At 49.1% G+C, this 20,145-nt stretch overlaps 1 protein-coding gene across 2 annotated transcripts in view; it reads right to left on the reverse strand.

Moving 5' to 3' along the window:
* The window catches only part of LOC146861338 (mitogen-activated protein kinase kinase kinase 5-like), an 802,557-nt gene that overhangs the window by 481,687 nt on the left and 300,725 nt on the right, over nt 1-20,145 (reverse strand). For both annotated transcript variants that reach the window (XM_085645620.1, XM_085645619.1), the window contains exon 13: nt 6,310-6,405. In XM_085645620.1, coding sequence (XP_085501746.1) covers nt 6,310-6,405 — 96 coding nt within the window. The remainder of the gene's footprint in view (nt 1-6,309; nt 6,406-20,145) is intronic.

Below are 20,145 nucleotides of genomic sequence, written 5' to 3' on the forward strand. Positions count from 1 at the left end.
ATCTTTGAGGGTGGTGTCAACCTCTGGCCCGAATAAATAGTCGGGGTTGACGGGCTGGTTCAGTATATTGTTTTGTACCTCAGGCTTGAATCCTGAGATCCGTAGCCAGGCATGTCGTCGCAACATGACGCTTGTGTTTATGGCTCTGGCAGCCGTGTCTGCAACATCTAGTGCGCATTTGATGGAAGCGTTCGTTAGTAGCTGTCCTTCTCTGATGAGCATTTCTGCGCCTTCCTTGAACTGGTCAGGGAGATGTTGGAATATTTGCTCAAGTGTGTCATAGTGCGCTCTATCATAGCGAGCAAGGAGCGCCTGAGTGTTGGCTATGCGCCATATGTTGGCAGCTTGGGCGGCAACTCGCTTGCCAGAGGTTTCTAACACCTTGGACTCTTTGTCCGGGGGAGGAGCGTCACCTGTTGTTTGCGAGTGTGCCCTCTTGCGTGCATTCGCTACGACGATGGAGTCGAGTGGTAATTGTCCTCTGATGTAAGTAGGATCCCCAGGTGCTGATCTGTATTTTTTATCAATCCTGGGGTTTATCACTCGTGCCCTGGTGGGTTCTTTGAAAATGTCCTTGGCTGGTTTGAGGACCCCCTTCAACATTGGCAGAGTCTTTACATGTCTTTCTGAGGATGCAAAGGTGTCCATTAGAAAGTCATCTTCGATGGTATCAGAGTGAAGCTGCACCCCATGGTTATTGGCAGCACGTTCGATAAGAGCATTGAACGCTGCAGTATCCTCCGTAGGAGATGTCTTTGCCCCATAGAGTTGTGGATCCTGTGCATCGAGAGGTGCACTGGGGTCTGCAGGGTCGCCCCAAGTTTGATCAGGGTCCTGCTGGTCATCAGGGTCCGTGTCTACATGGTAGGGGACTTGGTCAGCCATGTAGTCCTCCAATGCGTCTGTATCGGAGCGTGTGGGGGAGAACCGGTGTGGATCCTGGTAGGATGAATGGAAGGGTTCATAAAGGAGAGGTTCCGATTCTGCAGGCAACTTCCTTTTTAGTGGGATCCTGAAAGGGTCCAATGGCGGCTCCGAAGTTATCCTTCGGTCCTGGAGAATCATTCTGCCAGTGCCGGCGTCGATGATACGTGCTGGAGACGTCTCAGCAGGTGTGACCGTAGGTTGGGTGACCCGTGTCCTGAGTTGGAACATTTTTGGGATTGTTGACGGAGGCAAGCCGAAGGTAATGTTGGTCGGCACCGAAGAGGCTGCGGGAGCTCCGACCGAACCGGAGCCCGACGTGTCCTGGAGGACAGGTGTGGTTTTGCTGCCTTGCGTCACACCAGGTCGTACTTGGGGCGCCTTCGAGGCTTTGGCACCGGCCAGGCTCGTAGAGGCGGCCGTAGATTTTTTCGGTGCCGGAGGGTCATCGAGTCGGGGTGAAGAGATCACCGTCGAAGTCTTCGATACCTGAGGCTTAGGTGTCGTCGAGGGAGCGATGTGAGACACAGCAGGCGGTACGGCCCTTGGTGTCGTCGGTGCCGGTAGCCGAGCAGGTTTGTCGGTGCCGATGGCTTTTTTCCGTTTGTCGACTCCAACGTCGCCCGCCTCAAGTTCGGCACCGAAGTCCCTCTTGGTGCGGTCGGTGCCGACGCGGTGCGCTGGCGTCGAAGGCCTCGATCCGACCAGCGCTACTTTCAGTTTCGGTTTCGGTGGAACCTGAGCAGCTTTCGGTTTCGGTTTTGTGATAGGGAAACCAGCCTGTTTATGTAGTAATGGCTGCCGCTGAACGTCCGAGGCCGGGCCCGAGGGCGGGGCCGAAGAACTGCGGGATGGGTCTCGGGTAAGGCCCGAAGGCGATCCCTCGACCGGAGCCATAGGCTGTGGCACTGGTGTTTGAACGGTTTGAACAGGTAGGCCTTGTTCATCATTGGAGCTACTTTCTTCGGCCCCGAAGGCCTCCTCGTCGTCTCCTACCTCGGTGTCGTCTTCACCTCTGTGGAAGAGTGACTCGTCTTCCTCGTCCGATCCGGGTTCGTGTTCGGAAACGGGACTGGAGGGCAAGACTTCCAATTCCTCGACGTCCTCGGCCTCGCCGAAGATGTCTGTCGGGGCCGGTGCCGCGTGCTGCGCCTCGAGTCTCGCCGCTCGTCGATTCCGCAGAGTCTTCTTCGAGCGGAACCGGGCACAGGCCATGCATGTTGATTCGTCGTGGTCCGGCGAAAGGCATTTGTTGCACACCGGATGGACGTCGATGTGTGGGTACTTCGCATTGCATACCGGACACCTTTTGAACGGCGTCCTGGATTCCATCGTCGAAGTCGTCGATGGACAGGTAAATGCGAAAGCAGTCGGTGCTGAAAGTTAGTAAACTAACAAATTCTATCGAAACCCGATCGATAAACAGTACCGACGCGAACTAAAGGCCTTTTGGCCTCGAAAAAATATTTTCCTAACTTGAGCTAAGATAGCACATCCGAACCCAATGGCGGAAAAAAACAATCTGAGGATGGAGAGGATGCCCATGCGCACTGTAGTCCAGGGGAGGAGTCACCTATCCAAGGATACTTCGAAGACTCTTCCAGGACAACAACGTGCAAACATCCGGACCCAACACTAGGCGGCGATCTATGCACAGATATGAATTCAGCAGCCCACATGCCTCGAACATACTGTTCCCAAATAGGTACAGGGTGTACAGAGTCCGCAGAGGTTTGGCAGAGGCTAAAGTTAAATATAACCTTACTCTCTAAAGTGGTAGCTTGGTCGAGCAGTAAGGCAGTATCAGAGGACAGTGTAAAGCATTTGTTGCACACACTCAGCCAGCAAATGGTCTCACATACTCAATAACTGAACTCTAGGCCAATGGTTTATATATAAAAAAAAAATATATGCTTGTTTTATTTTAGAACCAACAATAGGTATTAAAATCTACTTTCTCAGAATGAGATGCTTTATTTAAATACTTTTGCAATATGCAATTAACTGTTGTAGAAAGTTACAAGTGGTTGCAATAGGCAACACAATTTTTAAACACAATAATGCATTGAGTTCAATGGAAGTTTCAAGTTATTTGCAACAGATTACTATTAGGATTACTTTTGGAATGCCAGGACTGGATCCTAGATTCAGCCCTGGATCAGTACTTGGAATCAAGTGATAAAAAGTCGACTTAATTACTGTGATGATTTTTAGACAATATTTTGCTATTTTAAAAGTTGACACAAAATTTTCCATAGAAAACAGTCAATGATTCCCTATGGCAGAAAATTCAAGTTGCAGGTATAGTATGTTCTCGTTACTTTTGTAATCCAGTACTGGGTACCTAGACTCAGTACTGGGACCTTTATCCAAAACAGGTAAGTAATTATGTTTTCAGAAATTATACGATTTTTAAAGAATATTTAAAGTTTGCAGAAATTGACACAGAAGAAATTTCACAGAAAAACAGTCAATGATTTCCTATGGGAGAAAATTGGGTTACTGGTAAGTACAGTTGTAAGTATTTTTCAGAGTCAGTGCAGGGCACCAAGATCCAGCACTGGGAGCTCACCTAAGAGCAGGCGAGTATTTTCGTTTGTTAATCGGCTGATTTTTGGTGAATATTTTAAGTTTTGAAAAGTCCACACTTAGAAGAAATTTCAGGAAAAGCTAATCAATGTTACCCTATGGAGAAAATTGAGTTATCGGTTTAAAGGTAAGTACTCGACTGGCAGAGTTAAGGTTCTGGGCATAGACTCAGTGGTCTACCAGGGTCAGGTAGGTACAGTTGGTTCACCCTCAGCGGCACAAGGGCGGCCGGGTGCAGGGAGAGTTAGGCCCAATGTTATCCTGTGAGAGGTAGGGGGCCTTGGTTGGTGGCTGCTGACTAGCAGGCCACGCGGCTGTGGGAGCTGGGCTCCTGGTCATTTACTCCGGGCAAGTGGGGAAGTAGATGGGTGTAGAGGTTGCACTGCCAGGGCCACTCGGGCGGCTGGGTGCAGGGTGCTTTTGAGCCTTCGGGTGCTCAATTGATTTCAATGGGAAATCTCCGGTTTAGAAAAAGAATGCAAGCTCGGGGACGAAGATTCTTCAGGTGTCACCACCACTTCGAGAGGTAAGTTGGGTAGTTGGAGGATAGGTAGTTACCCCGGGATTGGGCACAGCGGGTGCAGAGGTGCCTTTTGGCGTCGGGAACTCTTACCCTTGGTTGATCGCGGTTGGGGGGCACCTGGTTCTGAGGCTGCAGGAGTGTCGAGGGAGGTCCTTGGGTGCCGGACTCGGGGTCACAGTCGCCGTGGGGTCATCCTCGTGGTCTTCGTTCACTCCGGCACAAGCCAGGTTTGGCGGGTGCAGAGTGTGAAGGGTTTGCGGTTCCGGGCTGCTGCCAGGGATTAGAAGTAGGTTTTGAAGAAGAGCCTCTACTCATGGGAGTCCCAGGGGTTTAGAGTCAAAAGGTAGCCAGGTCCTCCGGGGTTTGTGAGGTTGCTGGCCACAAGAGATGCCGGGTTGGAGCAGGTTCGAGGGTCGACAGACCGGTAGGGCTGGGGCCAAAGCAGTTGGTGTCTTCCTCTTCTTAGCAGCTGCAGGGCAGGTCTTCTTTCTTCTAGCTCTTCTTCGGATTTCAGAATCTGGGGAAGGAAGGTTCAGGGTGCCCCGAAATAATAGATTTAGGGGCGTTACAGGTAGGTGAAGGGCAGGGACCAATGGGTCCCTGTCCTGGGGTGGGTACACCCCCTATCCAGACTCTCTCCTGTGGGAGGGGGGCAGTAGCCTAGTCCCGATTGGGCAGGACTTCCCATCTTCAAGATGGCGAGAGCCCGGAGATGTGCTTCACCTCGCCTCCCCCACCTGAGGGGTGGGGTTGGCAGGCTGGCACATACCCTGTCCTTATTTGGGGTTTCCGGCCAAGCTTCCCACCAGAGTGGGGGGTTGCAGTGGCCTGGGGAAGCTCACAGAGGCGGCATGCCTTTGAAGCTTACCCCTGCCCATCCTGGGGGAGGAGATTTAGCACCTCGCCCAGGATGTGCATTGTTGCAGGCCCAGGAGAGCAGGGGATCTCCTACCCAGGGTTCCAGCAACATGCCTGCTGTGTGGCAGCCTAGGCAGCCTCAGAACAGACGTGGATGGTAGATTAGGTTTTAGGGGGAATCTCTAAGATGCCCTCTGGGGTGCTGGCATCAGTGTGGGTTTAATGTGCTGAGAAGTTTGATACCAAACTTCTGAGTCTTCAGTGTTGCCATTATGGTGCTGTGGAGTGAGTGTTTTACGAGCTCTCAGCACCATGTACTCTTAAATGGCAGCACTGCACGTACAGTGCCCAGGAATGGACCTGGGTACTGTAGGGACACAGGGCTCCTGCTCCTGTGCCCACACCATTGGCATAGGGCACCCAGCTAGAGGGGTGGCTGATGTATGCTATGGCAGTGTAGGTGGTGGGCATGGCACACAGGGGTGTGTGCCATGTCGACTCTTTGTTTTGTCTTGCACCTAGACACCCAGCCTGCAAGGGCAGTGTGTGTGTGTAAGGGTACAGGGCCTCGAAGGGTGGCACAATGAGTGCTGCAGCCCTTAGAGGCATTCCCTGGTCACAAGGCCCTGGGTACCTAGGGTACCATTTACCAGGGGGGCTGACATGTGGCCAGGGTTTGCCAATTTGGGTTTTTTGTTTTTAGGGAAGGAACATAGGCCCTGGGCACCTGATTGGCAGGAGTCCAGGGCACACTCAGTCAAAGTACATTCAGCAAAAAGTGGGGGCATACCATGCAAGAAAGATGGCACTTTCTCACAGCAGGTCCTTCCAGTCAGCTGGAGCTTATCTTTCTATTTGTAGGACAGGGCGTTCCAGCTCCAGTCCCATACATACTCCATTATCGCACTTTGAACAAGTCCTTCAAAGCACATATGTAAGTTGCAGGTACCATCTTTAATTACTCATTCATCATACCTTAGAAAAACCGAGGATGAACTTGGGAGAAATATTGTCACAATAATATAGCTAATGTGTCTATAACAGGTCAAATGTATTAATCATTAATAATGCATTAAGACACCAATTGTCCTTGCACCGTACCTTCTGATGTGGATATTTACTTTTGGCTTCGTATCTTTTGGGACTGCCAATGACATGGGTTTTTTACGTTCCAAATCAGCTCTCGGGGCAGGGGGAGGAGAGCTTATGGTATTCACACTAGATTTGCAATTACAATGTGTGAATCCTTAGTGGAGGCATCCCTCATCTGGTAAGCATTGCAAAAGGACGATAGTGAGGGGAAGAAAAGGCGAAATGGACAGAGAAAGAATGATATAAGGAGACAGGAGGAGACATGAAGTTGGTGAAGAGATGCATACCCATTTCTGCATTAGACAACGGTATATCAAACTCACCATTTGCAGTGCTTCTGAGAAGGAAAGTACAGCTGGAAATCCTGTGCTGTGTGCAGGACGTAGAAGAAACAGCAGCGCTCGTCACACTTTGCAATGCTAGAAGAACAGAAAGACATCATTAAGAAGATGCCTTACTAAGGGATGCAGTATTGTTGTTCAACAATTGGTAAGCTACCCAGCTGTTTACACAAGAATATCATTTATTCCCCCCTCATACCAAGCAATATTACTGTCCTGTCAGCCATAAGTACCCCCACTGTAATTGGAGTTTGTACAAACAGCATCACAAGCTTTTTCCTTCAAGAGCAGACCCATCAAACGGAGAGTGACAAGGAGTGGAGGAAGAAATTAAGGGGAACCTTAAATGGCAGTGTACATCCAATTGAAGCAAATCCACAGCCAAATTGCCCCATCAAGAAGAGTTGTAAGGCAGAGATCATAGGGGTGGTGGCAGAAGTCTCACCAGACAGCCAAGGGTCCCAGAACCTTAGGAACAGTACGTGTGGGTCGCGACTTAATTCAACGGAGGCCACCAGCAGGGTGAATGGCAGGCCCAGTTGGAAATGCCCTGATGGGCAGGTTTCTTGCTGCTTTTTGTAGCCCTATCCCCCAAACAGGAGACCACTCAACTGACCCCTGGAGTCCACTTCTTTGGGCTTGGAACAAGAGGAACCAGATGTCATCCAGCATCTGCTTTTGACAGGGAAGACCTCTTTGAAGTTAAGCAAGTTCCTGGACATTGCCCAACTGGTCATCCTGTCAGAGGAACAATGACCCCCTCCCTCAACACACACCAACACCCACCCCCCTCCCCACTCCCCCCTAGGTCTTTGCGCCTCTGGTCTGGCGAGCAGTTTTCACATCTCAGAGGACTGTATAAGGAGGCTAATGCAAATTAGCCTCTGAAGGCTTCAGGCATGTAAATGGAAATTTCCTAGAAGTACCTTTCTCTTAATATTTATTAAAAATCCAACTTCACCATTGAATTGGCATTTTTATACATATTAAAAAGTTCTGAATTATTTTCCAGCTGTTCCCTAGCTGAAGATAGTATTCTTAAATTTAATACTGCATCTCAGTGTTTCTCTTAGGAACTTACTACAGTGAAATTAATCCCAGGTGGCTAGTCACTGTAAGGTCATATTTAACATTACATTTCTATATCTCCTACTTTTAAATAACATGCACATCAAAAATCCGATTGGCCGCACTCTGCTCGTCCTACCAGCGTGTTACCCCAAGGCATTGTGGTCCATGAAGTAGCGTCGGCAAGTACGCCTATGCCAAAGTTTAAAGTGAAAATGAGTGTCGCGTTAGCCATCCCTGGACACGTGTTTCGAGGTAGTTGCCTCTCGTCAGCAGGGAGTAGGTATGTGTGTGGGGTTGCTGCATAGGCTGCCATAAAAAGTATTCCCAGGTAAAGTACCACTCAAGGCGAGCAGAGTGCGGCCAATCGGATTTTTGTTTGTATTCAGGCTCCCTTGAGCCGGTGGGGCTGACGAGCCCATGGATCAGCACCTGCGCGCCATGAGTGGTACTTTACCTGAGAATACTTTTTTGGCAGCCTACGCAGCAACCCTACACATTAACCTACTCCCTGCTGACGAGAGGCAACTACCTCGAAACACATGTCCAGGGATGGCTAACGCGACACTTACTTTCACTTAAAACTTTGGCACAGGCGTATTCGCCGACGCAACTTCATGGACCACAATGCCTTGGGGTAACACGCTGGTAGGACGAGCAGAGTGCGGCCAATCGGATTTTAGTATAAAGTATTTTATTTAGGTCTATTATTCCATTTCCCCACAGGACTAAGCAGCAATCCACATTGTTTTGTACATGACCAAAGTTCAACCAATCAGATCAGAGCTTGCACCCTTCCCTCCTGTGTAGTGGTTTCACACCTCAGATTTGGAAGCACGATTGGAAAGCATCCATGCTACATGAGAAAGAATAACACTGAGATGAGTAATTGAAGAGGCAGTGTGTGGGTCGCATGTGAATCTATGAAAGATACCTGTATACTGTAGTATTCCAGTATTGCTAAGTTACTTGTTTTTTCTCCAGTATTGACTCTTTCATAGATTCACATGCTTAAATTTGAATAGCTCTGAGTATTCCATTAAGAAAGGGCATTGAAACATTGTACAAACTATGCAGAGGCGGTTAACATACAAAGGTATTTATGCATACATAGTGTACAAAATTCACAGAGAAAAAAACTCTTAATGGCATCCAGACAGACAGTCCTGTCTGGTGAATGTATGCGTGGTAGGGAAAATACTACTTACCAGTACGCATCTGTTCTTGGCATGTAGAGCTTTAGATTCATATACTTGCATAGATCGCCATCTGGTGTTGGGCTCGGATGTTTGCACTTTGTTTTTGTCTTCGAAGAAGTCTTTGTAGTCACAAGATAAGTGACTGCTCCTTACGGTGATAGTGCGCATGGGCATCAACTCCATCTCCAGATTGTTTTCTCCATAAAGGGCGATTATGGTGTTAGTAAGAAAAAGAAAGGGATGTCCATGTGTGATGTATCTAAGTAAGATAGCACTGCAACAGATAGAGGTACCCAGGGAGGCGGATATGAATTACAGCTTTACATGCCAAGAACAGATGCATACTGGTAAGTAGCATTTTCGGTTCGAGGCATATGAGCTGTAGATTATATACTTGTATAGACTATACAGCAGTTATCTCCCTAGTGGTGGCTAACCTCCATCTGTTGCAGTGGTCTGAAAAATTGTTCTTAATACAGCCTGGCCCACACAAGCTTGTTTTTCTTGCACATCTACACAATAGTGTTTTGTGAAAGTATGCAGAGTAGACCAAGCTGCTGCCTTGCAGATGTCATCTAGGGGAATGTTCCCTAAGAAAGCCATAGCAGCCCCTAGTTCGCGTGTGGAATAAGCTCTAGGGGGAATGGTTAATGTAAGTTTGGCTTTAAGATAGCATATTTGGAAGCACTTAATCCACCTTGCAATTCCCGCTTTTGAAATCGGATTGCCTTTATGAGGTGGGGAGAAAACCACAAAGAGTTGTTTATTTTTCCTAAAGGATTTTGTTCTTGAAGTGTAATAGAGTATTGCTCTTTTAACGTCTAGCATGTGAAGAGCTTGTTCTGCCACCAAGTCTGTTAGAAGAAAAAAAACTGGGAGTTCTACAGACTGGTTAAGGTGGAAGGCAGACACTACTTTAGGTCTAACCTGAAAGTTTTACTTAAGAACCACTTTGTTATGATGGATTTGCAAAAATGTTTCTTGTATGGTTAATGCCTGGAGTTCACTATCTCTTCTAAAAGATGTGATAGCAACCAGGAAGGCTACTTTCCAAGAGAGGAACTGTAATTCGCATTTGTGCAGAGGTTCAAATGGGGGACCCATAAGTCTGGTAAGACAATATTTAGATTCTATACCGGAGAGGGTGGAGCTCTGGGTGGAATTCTTCTTTCAAGTCCTTCCATAAATGCTTTGATAGCGGGTACTCTAAACAAAGACAAGTGTTGTCTGTTTTGGAGATAAGCTGCTATTGCAGCGAGATGTAGTCTTATGGATGTATATGCTAGGTTACATTGTTGTAGGTGCAAGAGATAACAATGTTTTGAATAGAAGCATCTAATGGATTGATTTTGTTATTTGTACAGTAAATAACCAATCGTGTCCACTTTGCGGCGTAGAATGCTCTGGTGGTAGGACGTCTAGCCTCTTTAATGATGTTCATGCAGTCTGGCGGGAGATTGAGGTAGCCAAACTCTAAGACTTCAGGTGACAGATCTCAAGGTTGAGTTGACCGGATGCCTTATCTCTCCATGGTTCTGAGTGAGAAGCTTGGGTGAGAGGCGTAGCTTTTGATGAAGAACTACTGATAGTTCCAAGAGGGTTGTGAACAATGGTTGTTGGGCCCATGTTGGAGCAACCAGGATCATTGTGAGGCAATGCTGTTTGAGCTTCCGAACCCCTAACCGAATGAGCAGGAGAGGCGGAAAAGAGTAAACAAATTTGCCAAACCAGTTCATCCATAGCGCATTGCCTTTAGACAATGGGTGTGGATACCTGGACGCGAAGCTTGGCCATTTTGCGTTTTGGTGTGTGGCAAACAGATCTATTTCTGGGTGACCCCACATGTGAAAGAATGGAAGAAAAACTTGAGGATGAAGTTCCCATTCATGGATTTGCTGTCTTTGACGACTGAGCAGATCAGCAATTTAATTGTGTACTCCTGGGAGGTGTTCTGCAAGGAGATATACGTTTTGCTGAATGGCCCATATGCTTTGAGCTAGGTGTGAAAGCTGTAGAGAGTGTCTCTCCCCCCGTTTCTGTATGTAGTACATTGCTTTTAAATCAAGGGTGGGGGAGGTAGAAGGAGCTATGATCCATTCAGCTTCATTTAAATCAGTGAAAATCAATGAGGAATGGATCACTTGTACCTGCAACCAGGGTCAGGGTGTTCTAACCGTCAGTACTTAAAAAACCCTCATTCACGTAGACAGGTCGTTTGGCGGTTTATCTTGATTCTCCGCCTGTATCAGATACGTGACAGCATCATCATTGAGTCTCTTTTTGTATGCTTCCTCCACCTGGAGTGAAACACTTGTTATTTCAGTAGTGATCAGTAATGGGTGACGAGTGAAAGTGCTCAAGTGGAGTGAGTTGGTTAAAATGTGATCCTCACACTACCTAAACTGTAACTTTTTTCAGTTTGGTGTATGGGGAGAGTTTGAAAACAGTGTTGTGCCAAAGGGACCTATTTAGGAGTCCACTGCACTCAATAGTCCAATTAGATGGTCGACATGTTTCAGCCCCTTTCGGTGCCCTTAAGGGGTCGGGGGGGACTTTCTTCAGGACCTAGAAATCAATAAAGGAAATGGGTGATGTTCTATTCCTAAGGCATATATTTAGAGTAATATTTATCTGAATGTAAGGTCAATAGTACCTGGAGAGGGAAAAAAGAGAAACAAATGGAGACAAAAACAGGGGTGATACTGAATGTGAGTTTTAAAAAGTTTTAAACAGTTTAAAAATGGTCTCATGATGGTCATATTGTTCAACTTGAACATGTATTTGAGAAAATAAGCAAATAAGAAAAGGAATATGCTACTTACCATTATGCATCTGTTCTTGGCATGTAGAGCTGCAGATCTACCCACTTGTGCATAGATCGCAATCTGGTGTTGGGCCCGGATGTTTGCAGTTTGGTTTTCCTCTTGGAAAGTCTTTGTAAGTCACGAGTTCGGCGACTCCTCCCTTGGATCGTATTGCGCATGGGCTTCGGCTCCATCCTCAGATTGTTTTTCGCCAGCAGGGAAAGATGGAGCGTAGTAATAATAGTGAAGATGCCCATGTGTGTGTTATCTAAATAAGATAAGCTGGAACAGATACAGGTAGCCGGAGAGGCAGGTGGGCGTGTGTAGATCTGCAGCTCTACATGCCAAGAACAGATGCATACTGGTAAGTAGCATATTCCGTTCGAGGCATATGAGCTGCAGATTACACACTTGTGCATAGATTATATAGCAGTACCCACAGTTAGCGGCGACCACCCGTATCTGTTGCAGTGGTTTGAAATAATGTTTTGAGTACAGCCGGTCCCACACTAGCTTGTTGCTTAGATTGCACATCTACACAATGGTGTTTGGTGAAAGTGTGTGGTGTGTTGACCATGTAGCTGCTTTGCAGATCTCATCTAATGGGATGTTACCCAAAAAAGCCATTGAAGCCCCTATTTTACGTGTAGAATGGGCTTTAGGGGGAACGGATAGCATTCGTTTTGCTTTATTGTAGCAAATTTGAATACATTTGACAATCCACCTAGCTATCCCTGACTTGGAGATGGGGATGACTGTGTGGTGGGGAGAAAGCGACAAACAACTGTTTGGTCTTACGGAAAGGTTGTGTTCTCTCGATGTAGTAGAGTAAAGCTCGTTTGACATCTAGTGTGTGAAGAGCTCTTTCTGCAACAGTTTGTGGTTGCGAGAAGAATACTGGTAGTTCTACCGATTGGTTTAGGTGGAAAGGAGAAATGACCTTTGGGAAGGAATTTTGGGTTGGTACGAAGAACCACCTTATTATGGTGCATTTGTAGAAAAGGTTTTTTTTTCTTTTTTTTTTTAGTTTCAAAAACCTTTATTACCATCTCCAAACAAGTGTACACAATCACGCCTACAACCTCTCGGGCCGGCTATCATCTACCACATCTACTCGTTATTATGTATAGTCACAGCCATTTGTCCGACAACCCGGAGGCGATGCATTGCAATCGATTTCACATATCATCAATGCATATGTCCTATCAGTCTAAGGTCCCTATAGCTATGCTGTAGTCTCTGCCACGCTGCTACAATGTGCCACTGCTACAAAGTCAAACTTGTGGAATGAGTGCTCAACCCTCTAACACCTGCAAAAAAAAAAAAAAAAAAAAAAACAGTTTCTGGGATTCGCTCCTTCACGACTATAACACCTCTTGCGATTACATCAACTCTTACCATTTCATCTAGCATCAACCAGCCATACATATCAGTACAGCATAACCCCAGCCTACTGTTCCGAACTTCCCGGTGCAGCTGTGGAACTAGCACCACTGAGTTCCGTCTCCCTCTGTCACTGCCTGCGCTGCCAAGTATGCTCTAAACGGGTCCCATATATCCGTGGCTCTACTACTCAATGGTTGTGTGTCTGCGTATATTGTATTCTGTTCCTGACAATATAATAAGTCCGCTATCCACTCCTTAAATTTCGGCGCACGGCCCCTCCCCCACCTACATGCCACCCTCCTTTTCGCCATCAAAAGAGCAATATTCCCAAATTTCCGATGTACCTTGGCTATTCCCATAGTGTACCCCAGGAGCATCACTAGTGGATCACAGTCTATCGTGGCGCCCAGCATTGCCACCAGCGCAGTGTGCACCTGCGCCCAATAATCAGACACAACCGGACAGAACCATGCCAAGTGTAAAAACCCAGCTCCTTCCGAGCGGCACCGCTCACACCTGTCGTTATCCGCCAGGCGAAATCGCAGCTTCCGCACTGGTGTGCAGTATAAACGCTGCAAAAACATAGTGAATAATACGTAGTCTGCAGCTGGCCGATATCTGCGAGGTCTGATCACAACAATACGTCCACTGCGCCTCCGTTATGTCTCTTCCCAGGTCCTCACTCCACTTTCCAAGCGCTCTGCATGCTCCACTCCCACTTTGCTCTCTAATGCTACGATACAGGTGCGATACTAGGTGTCTGCCGTCCGCAGACGTAAGTAAGACTCGCAGAGGCTGTACTACACCAGGTTCCTCTGGGAACTGTGGTAAGATATCTCGAAGCCCCTGCCTCAACCGAAGATAATAAAAGACCTCCAGCGGAGTAGGCTGACCCCCCTGAAACCACTGTTCTTTCGTTTTGAACCGCCCATTCAGGAATAAATCACCCCAGTTGCCGATCCGCCGCCTAGCGCACATCCCCTGGAACCCTCTTTCTTGCAATAATGACAACTCCGGGTAGTAAACTAGTGGCAAGGTCGGTGCATATAAGAACTGAAGCGCCACCTTACGAAGAATCCGCTGCCACGCATCTATCGTGCAAGTCACTGTAGTAGCCGGCGTCTCAATCGCACTAACCGGTCCGTGAATGATGCCGCGCAGTGGCAGCGGTCTAACTATCCAGTCCTCCACAGCCACCTGCGGCATGAATGGCGTGGGCACAAACCAGTGGTATGCAAACTGAGCTTGAGCACTCAGGTAATAGGATAAAAAAATCGGGGACATCAAAGCCACCTCTACCATAAGGCTGAGTTATAATCGACCACGCCAGTCTAGGCTGCCTCCCGGCCCAGAACAGTCTTATTAACTCTGAGCGGAGCGTCCGGAAAAAATAAGCACCTGGATAGTACGGGACATTTTGGAACAGATACAGAAAACGGGGCAGCACTACCATTTTAATTAGTGAGGCCCTTCCCGCCATAGTAAAGGGTAAAGAAATCCATCTTGTCACATCAGCAGTTAATTTGGTAATGGCAGTTCCGTAATTTAGTCGCACCGTCTCCTCCTTAAGCTTTGATATCTGGATCCCTAAATAACGTAGGTCCGAATCACACCATTCAATCGGATAGTCCAATGCGAACCGGGTCACCGCAGGAGTCAGAGGGAAGAACTGCGACTTCTTCCAATTAATTTGTATACCAGACAACTGGCCAAACACCAAAAATTCCCTCAGCAACGGATTAAGATTGGTCTGCGGATCCACCACGTATAACGTCAAATCATCCGCATATAGTGACACATCTATTTGACGCTGCACACATTGAAAGGCGCTGCGATAGTGTAACTGCCGGATACGACATGCCAATGGCTCAATTGCGATAGCAAATAACAATGGAGATAATGGGCAACCCTGTCTAGTACCTCTGGTTAATGAAATCAGGCCCGACATCTCACCATTAATCAGGACCCTCGCCTTCGGATCAGTATACAGCAACCGTACCCACGCAACAAATATTTTGGGAAACCCCATCCTATACAAGATAGCAAACAGATAGTTCCACTCAACCGAGTCGAATGCTTTAGTGGCATCAAGAAATATAGCAGCCGCTGGCTTTTCCGGCGCTATGGTATGCATCAGAGAGAAAAGGGTACGTAGATTGTTAGCAGTGGATCTCCCAGGCACAAACCCGGACTGGTCCGGAAGGGCTATCTTAGTCATTAACAACGATAGCCTATTGGCTAGCACTTTCGCCAAGATCTTAGCGTCACAATTAATTAAAGAGAGCGGCCTATATGCATCACAGTCAGCAGGATCCTTGCCCGGTTTCAACAGCGAGGTAATCAACACCTCCCTCATCAACCCCGGCAACACGCCCACCTCCAAAGACTCCTCATATACCTCCTTGAGGACTGGGGCCATTATATCGATGTAACATTTGTAAAATTCCGCTGGCAACCCATCCAAGCCTGTCGCCTTTCCATTGGCAAGGGACATAATCGCTTCCCGGATTTCATCTAATTCTAACGGCGCACCAAGGAACTGCCTGTGGTCGTCGCTCAGCCAACACAGCGCCAAATCATCCAGAAAATCCCCCCCATGCAACCTCCCCCACATCGTGGGCAGTATACAGCTCAGTATAGTGCTGAGTGAAGAGTTCCAAAATGCCTTTCGTATCCCGCCGTGTGATCCCTTCCGGTGTGCGCAATTCCAATATATGCGTCACACACCGCGGCGGCCGCGTAACCTCTGCCAAAGCACGTCCCGGCCTCTCACCCTCGCAATACCTTCGGGCCTGCCAGTATTTACCCCGGAACTTAGCCTCCCTATCCGCTTCCTTTTCAAACTGCGTGAGCCGTTCTCTGAATTCTGTCTGAATGGGGCCCATCGGTTCTCTGGTCATCCTAGACTCTAGGTCCTTAAGTTCTCCCTCTAACCTAGCTAGTGTCCCTCTTATGTCTCTGAGGACCCCGAAGCTTTTGGATATGTAATATCCCCTAACCGTTACCTTAAATGCCTCCCAGATGGTGTCCACACTATCTACTGACCCCTTATTGCGGGGAAAGAACTCTGCTATCTCCTCTCCCAGCTCTGTCTTAAACAAAGCATCCAAAAGGGCCGTGGGTTGCATTCGCCACCGTGCACCAGCGCTCCCGCATCCCGGGACCGCTATCTGAACCAGAACCGGGCAATGATCCGAGTACGACCGCGGCAAGTGCGCAACCTTTCCCAAATCCGACGCTATACCCCGAGACAAAAAACAGTAGTCCAGTCGAGCCCATGTATTAGCATACGCTGTATAGTGCGTACCCTCTCGAAGTCAATCATGTACAAATCTCCAGCTGTCTATCAATCCCCCTTCCTCCACTATACCCGCTAGAGCATCCTGTGCCTTTTTGTTATATTGAGGACTATTGTCTGACCTGTCCATTCCGGGGACTAGCGCTACATTGAAATCTCCACCCCATAGGATATGCATGGAGCCAGTGTCTAGTATCTTTCCCCATAACTGTGTGAAGAAGGCTGGCGAATCCACATTAGGACCAAAGCAGTTTACCACAGTGACTGTGTCGGTGCCCAGTCTACCCCATAACACCACAAATCTCCCCTCAGCATCCGCATGTTCCCCCAGCTTCACAAAGGGTACCGTCTTTTTGATTAAAATCGCAACTCCCCTAGCATACCCTGAATACGATGAAAAACTGCGTATTGCCGCCCACCTGCCCGCCAGTGTGTAATGTGGTCTGGGACTAAGGTGTGTTTCCTGTAATAATACAATGTGTACCTGATGCTGCTCTAAATAAGCCATCACCTGTCTACATTTTCTAGCATTTAATCCACGAACATTCCATGAAAGGACTGTGAGCCTTACCTCCCTCCTCACGTCAGCCATGTCTCATCAAGTCCCCACACCCCTAACAACCATATGTCATCTGGCACTATTCTTTGCATCTGCAGCAGCACATTGATCAATATACGCCTCAGCAACCACAGCGTCGGACCTCCCTGAATAAGCAGTACAAACGCCCCAGAACCCATCATCCCCATATTTTGCTTGAGACCAACACCCAACCCCATCTCAATACCCCCTCCCCCCATCCCCAAACTCCGCTCCCCCAACCATGCCATAACGCCCCCCCATCCTCCCCCCTCCCACTGAAGCACACCCCAACTTGCCAGCCAAGGATCCCCCCCGCCCCTCCCACAAGTGCCCCAAGAACAAAGGTTAGTCGCACCTCCAAACCACCCCATATACGCTAGGGTATTTCCCTTCAGGAATTACGTCTAGGTGACACCGCTATTTCCCCCTCATCTATTCCAGACTCACAAGAGACTTGTAGTCTGGCTCGATGACCCAGAGGGGGTGTCCGGCGTTATATCCAGCAGCAACTGAGAGTCTTCACTCACACACAACGCCATATATAACCTATAGAAACGAAGCAGCTCTCGTACTCACTGAGCCAGAGCCAACCCCACAGTCTGCTCATCACTCCTCCCCAGGTCTCTTTACGCATCAGCATGGAAGGCTTATGCATCGCATTCAGACCAATGTGCCTTCTGTGGCCGTCAAGTTCCCCCATTAACGTGCTCTCACCAAGTGTTCGTGCATCCCCATGTTATCAGTGTGCAAACATTATCAACCCCACTCACTGTCCACCGTCCACCTCCTCCTCGTGCTGCGGTGTCCGTTCTGTCCCTGCCGCAGCCCCGGACTTGGCAGCTCGTCTGTAGTGCTTGAGGAAATCCTCCACCTGTTGAGGGGTCGTGAAAAACTGTTGTTTGCCCTGGTACGTGACTCGCAGCCGAGCTGGATAGAGCAATGGATAGTCCAATTGCAAGTTCCGTAGTTTGGCCTTCACAGCTAGAAATTTCCTGCGTTCCTCCTGGACCATTGGCGTGAAATCCGGGAACATTGTGAAGGAATTACCTTCATAGGACAAGGAGCGCGTGCCGCGCGCTGCTCTTAGAGCCGCATCACGATCCCGATAGTTCAGCAACCGGGCAATGATGGGCCTGGGGGTCGCACCAGGCTTCGGCCTAGGGCCCAGAGCACGATGTGCCCGTTCTACGATAAAGTGGGGAGAAAACGCTTCCGACCCAATCGCTGCCAGTAGCATCCTTTCCACATAGTCCTCCATTTTGCATGTATTGGTCGTCTCCGGAATGCCTACGATGCGGACATTATTGCGCCGACTTCTAGCTTCTAAATGCTCGTTTTTGGATGCTATCACTCGCAGCAAGTTGTCCATTCTAGAGAGTTGCGAAGTATGGTGTGCTGCCGTGTCTTCTGCATCCGATATACGTTGTTCCGCCCCTTTAAGGCGCTCCTCATGCGCATCCAATTTATGCACCACTGCATCCATACGTGACGATATTCGGTCCACTTTGTCCGCAATCGTCGCAAACCCTTGGCGCATCTCTTGCAGCACCTCGTGTAGACTGGCCGCGGTAGTCGCAGGATTCCCCGCACCTCCTTCTGTAGCAGCCGGGTTGGGCCCCACTTCCCCAGTCTTAGTGGCCTTCTTTCCAGAGTCAAACGTGAGCTTAGCTTGTCGCGTATCCGTCTTACCCGTGGCTGTCTGTTGGCTATGCAATATTTCTCACCGTTTGCGGGACCACGCCGCAATTCTCAAGCCAGCTGAGTCAGCCGCACGTCAAGCACCGTCACCTCAACAGCTCCAGCCAGTACAGTCCCACCGACAGTCCTTAGGCCTCCTGTACAGCCCGTAGCGTTGTTGCCAGCGCCAGTGTATGTGGTCACTACCTTCCAGCACTTCTGAGGAGGCGCGCCTGGTGCTCAACAGGGAGAGGCCGCCCAAATCCACCAGTAGCAACCACTCACCGCTCATGCACAGCGCCCATTATCCAGCGTGCGCCACCGATAGGGAGGATCCATGTACGGTTCCCACTAGGCTGCAATTATCCTGGCCTCAGTACCCATCTGCATGCCCAGGGCCCCAGGCCGCAGGCGCCCCGCCCGGCTCAGCCCCACACTCAGCGCCGGCAGCTATCAAGGATCCAGAATGGGCCACGCCAGTCCCTTGTGTGCTGTTTGGGTCTCTCAACCCCCGTTCACCAGTGCCACCACAACCCAGTCCGATTCCGGCTCCCCCGTCGAATGCAAGTGTCACCCACGCGTCTCCAGCACCCAGGGGCCCCACCGCCCCACTCCAAGGCCACGATCAATGGGTAGTAGAGGAAGTTCCAGCTCACCACATCACGTCCCCCGGTGGCTCCCCGCACTCTCTCCTAGCAGCAGTTAGAGCACAGCAACACCTGGGCAGTCAAGACCCTCTCCGCCGCAGCGCCAGCCGATTCGAGCACCGCAGACCTCCCGATGGGGGGGGGGGGGGGGGGGGGGGGGGGAGGGAGAAGGCTCCTCTGCCTCCCGTGTCCCGCCGTATCTCCGCGCAAGTGGGCTCGCAGCGTCCGCCACTCACTCGTCTCGTCCCCGGTCTCGGCTGTCTCCGTCCGCGCTCGAGGCCTTCAGCCGTTATCGCGGCCACGCTCTGTCCCAGAATTCTCCGCCGGCGATATGCTCCACAGGCACCAGTCACTCAGTCCGGCGGATCTGCCGGAGCTGCTACCAACTCAAGTGATGCACCGATTTCCTCCAAACTTCGCTCGCCATCAGCAGACCTCCCAGACGACCGTTGTGTGCAATTTCAGCTCTCCCAGCCGCCGCTAAAGGATAATTCAGACGGATAATGACACCGGACTGCGGGAGCCTTACTCAGAGGCAACCATGCGCTAGCGCGCCACCTAGCGTTCCCCCTTGTAGAAAAGGTTCTTGAATAGTAAATGCTTGTATCTCACTGACCCTTCTGAGGGAAGTGATGGCTACAAGAAAAGCGGTTTTCCATGTTAAGAATTGAAGTTCACATTTGTGTAGAGGTTCAAAAGGAGGTCCCATTAGTCTGGTAAGAACGATATTTAGGTTCCACACAGGTGAGGGTGGTACTCTGGGGGGAATTATTCTTTTAAGGCCTTACATGAAGGCTTTAATGGCAGGTACTCTAAATAGTGAGAGATGTTGCCTGTTTTGTAGATAAGCTGCTATGGCTGCTAGGTGTAGTCAAATGGACGTATAGGTCAGATTGCACCTTTGTAGGTGGAGCAAGTAGCCTATGATGTGTTGAATGGACACATCTAGTGGATTGATGGTGTTATGGCAATAGATAACAAAACGTTTCCACTTGGCGGTGTAGCACGCTCTAGTGGTAGGGTGCCTAGCTTCTTTGATGACGTTCATACAGTCAGGGGGTAGATTTAGGTACCCAAATTCTAGTATTTCAGGAGCAAGATCGCAAGGTTGAGCTGAGCTGGGTCCGGGTGTCTGATCTCTCCATGGTTCTGCGTTAAG

This window comes from Triturus cristatus, chromosome 3_1, assembly GCF_964204655.1.
Source record: "Triturus cristatus chromosome 3_1, aTriCri1.1, whole genome shotgun sequence".
Classification (NCBI taxonomy): domain Eukaryota; kingdom Metazoa; phylum Chordata; class Amphibia; order Caudata; family Salamandridae; genus Triturus; species Triturus cristatus.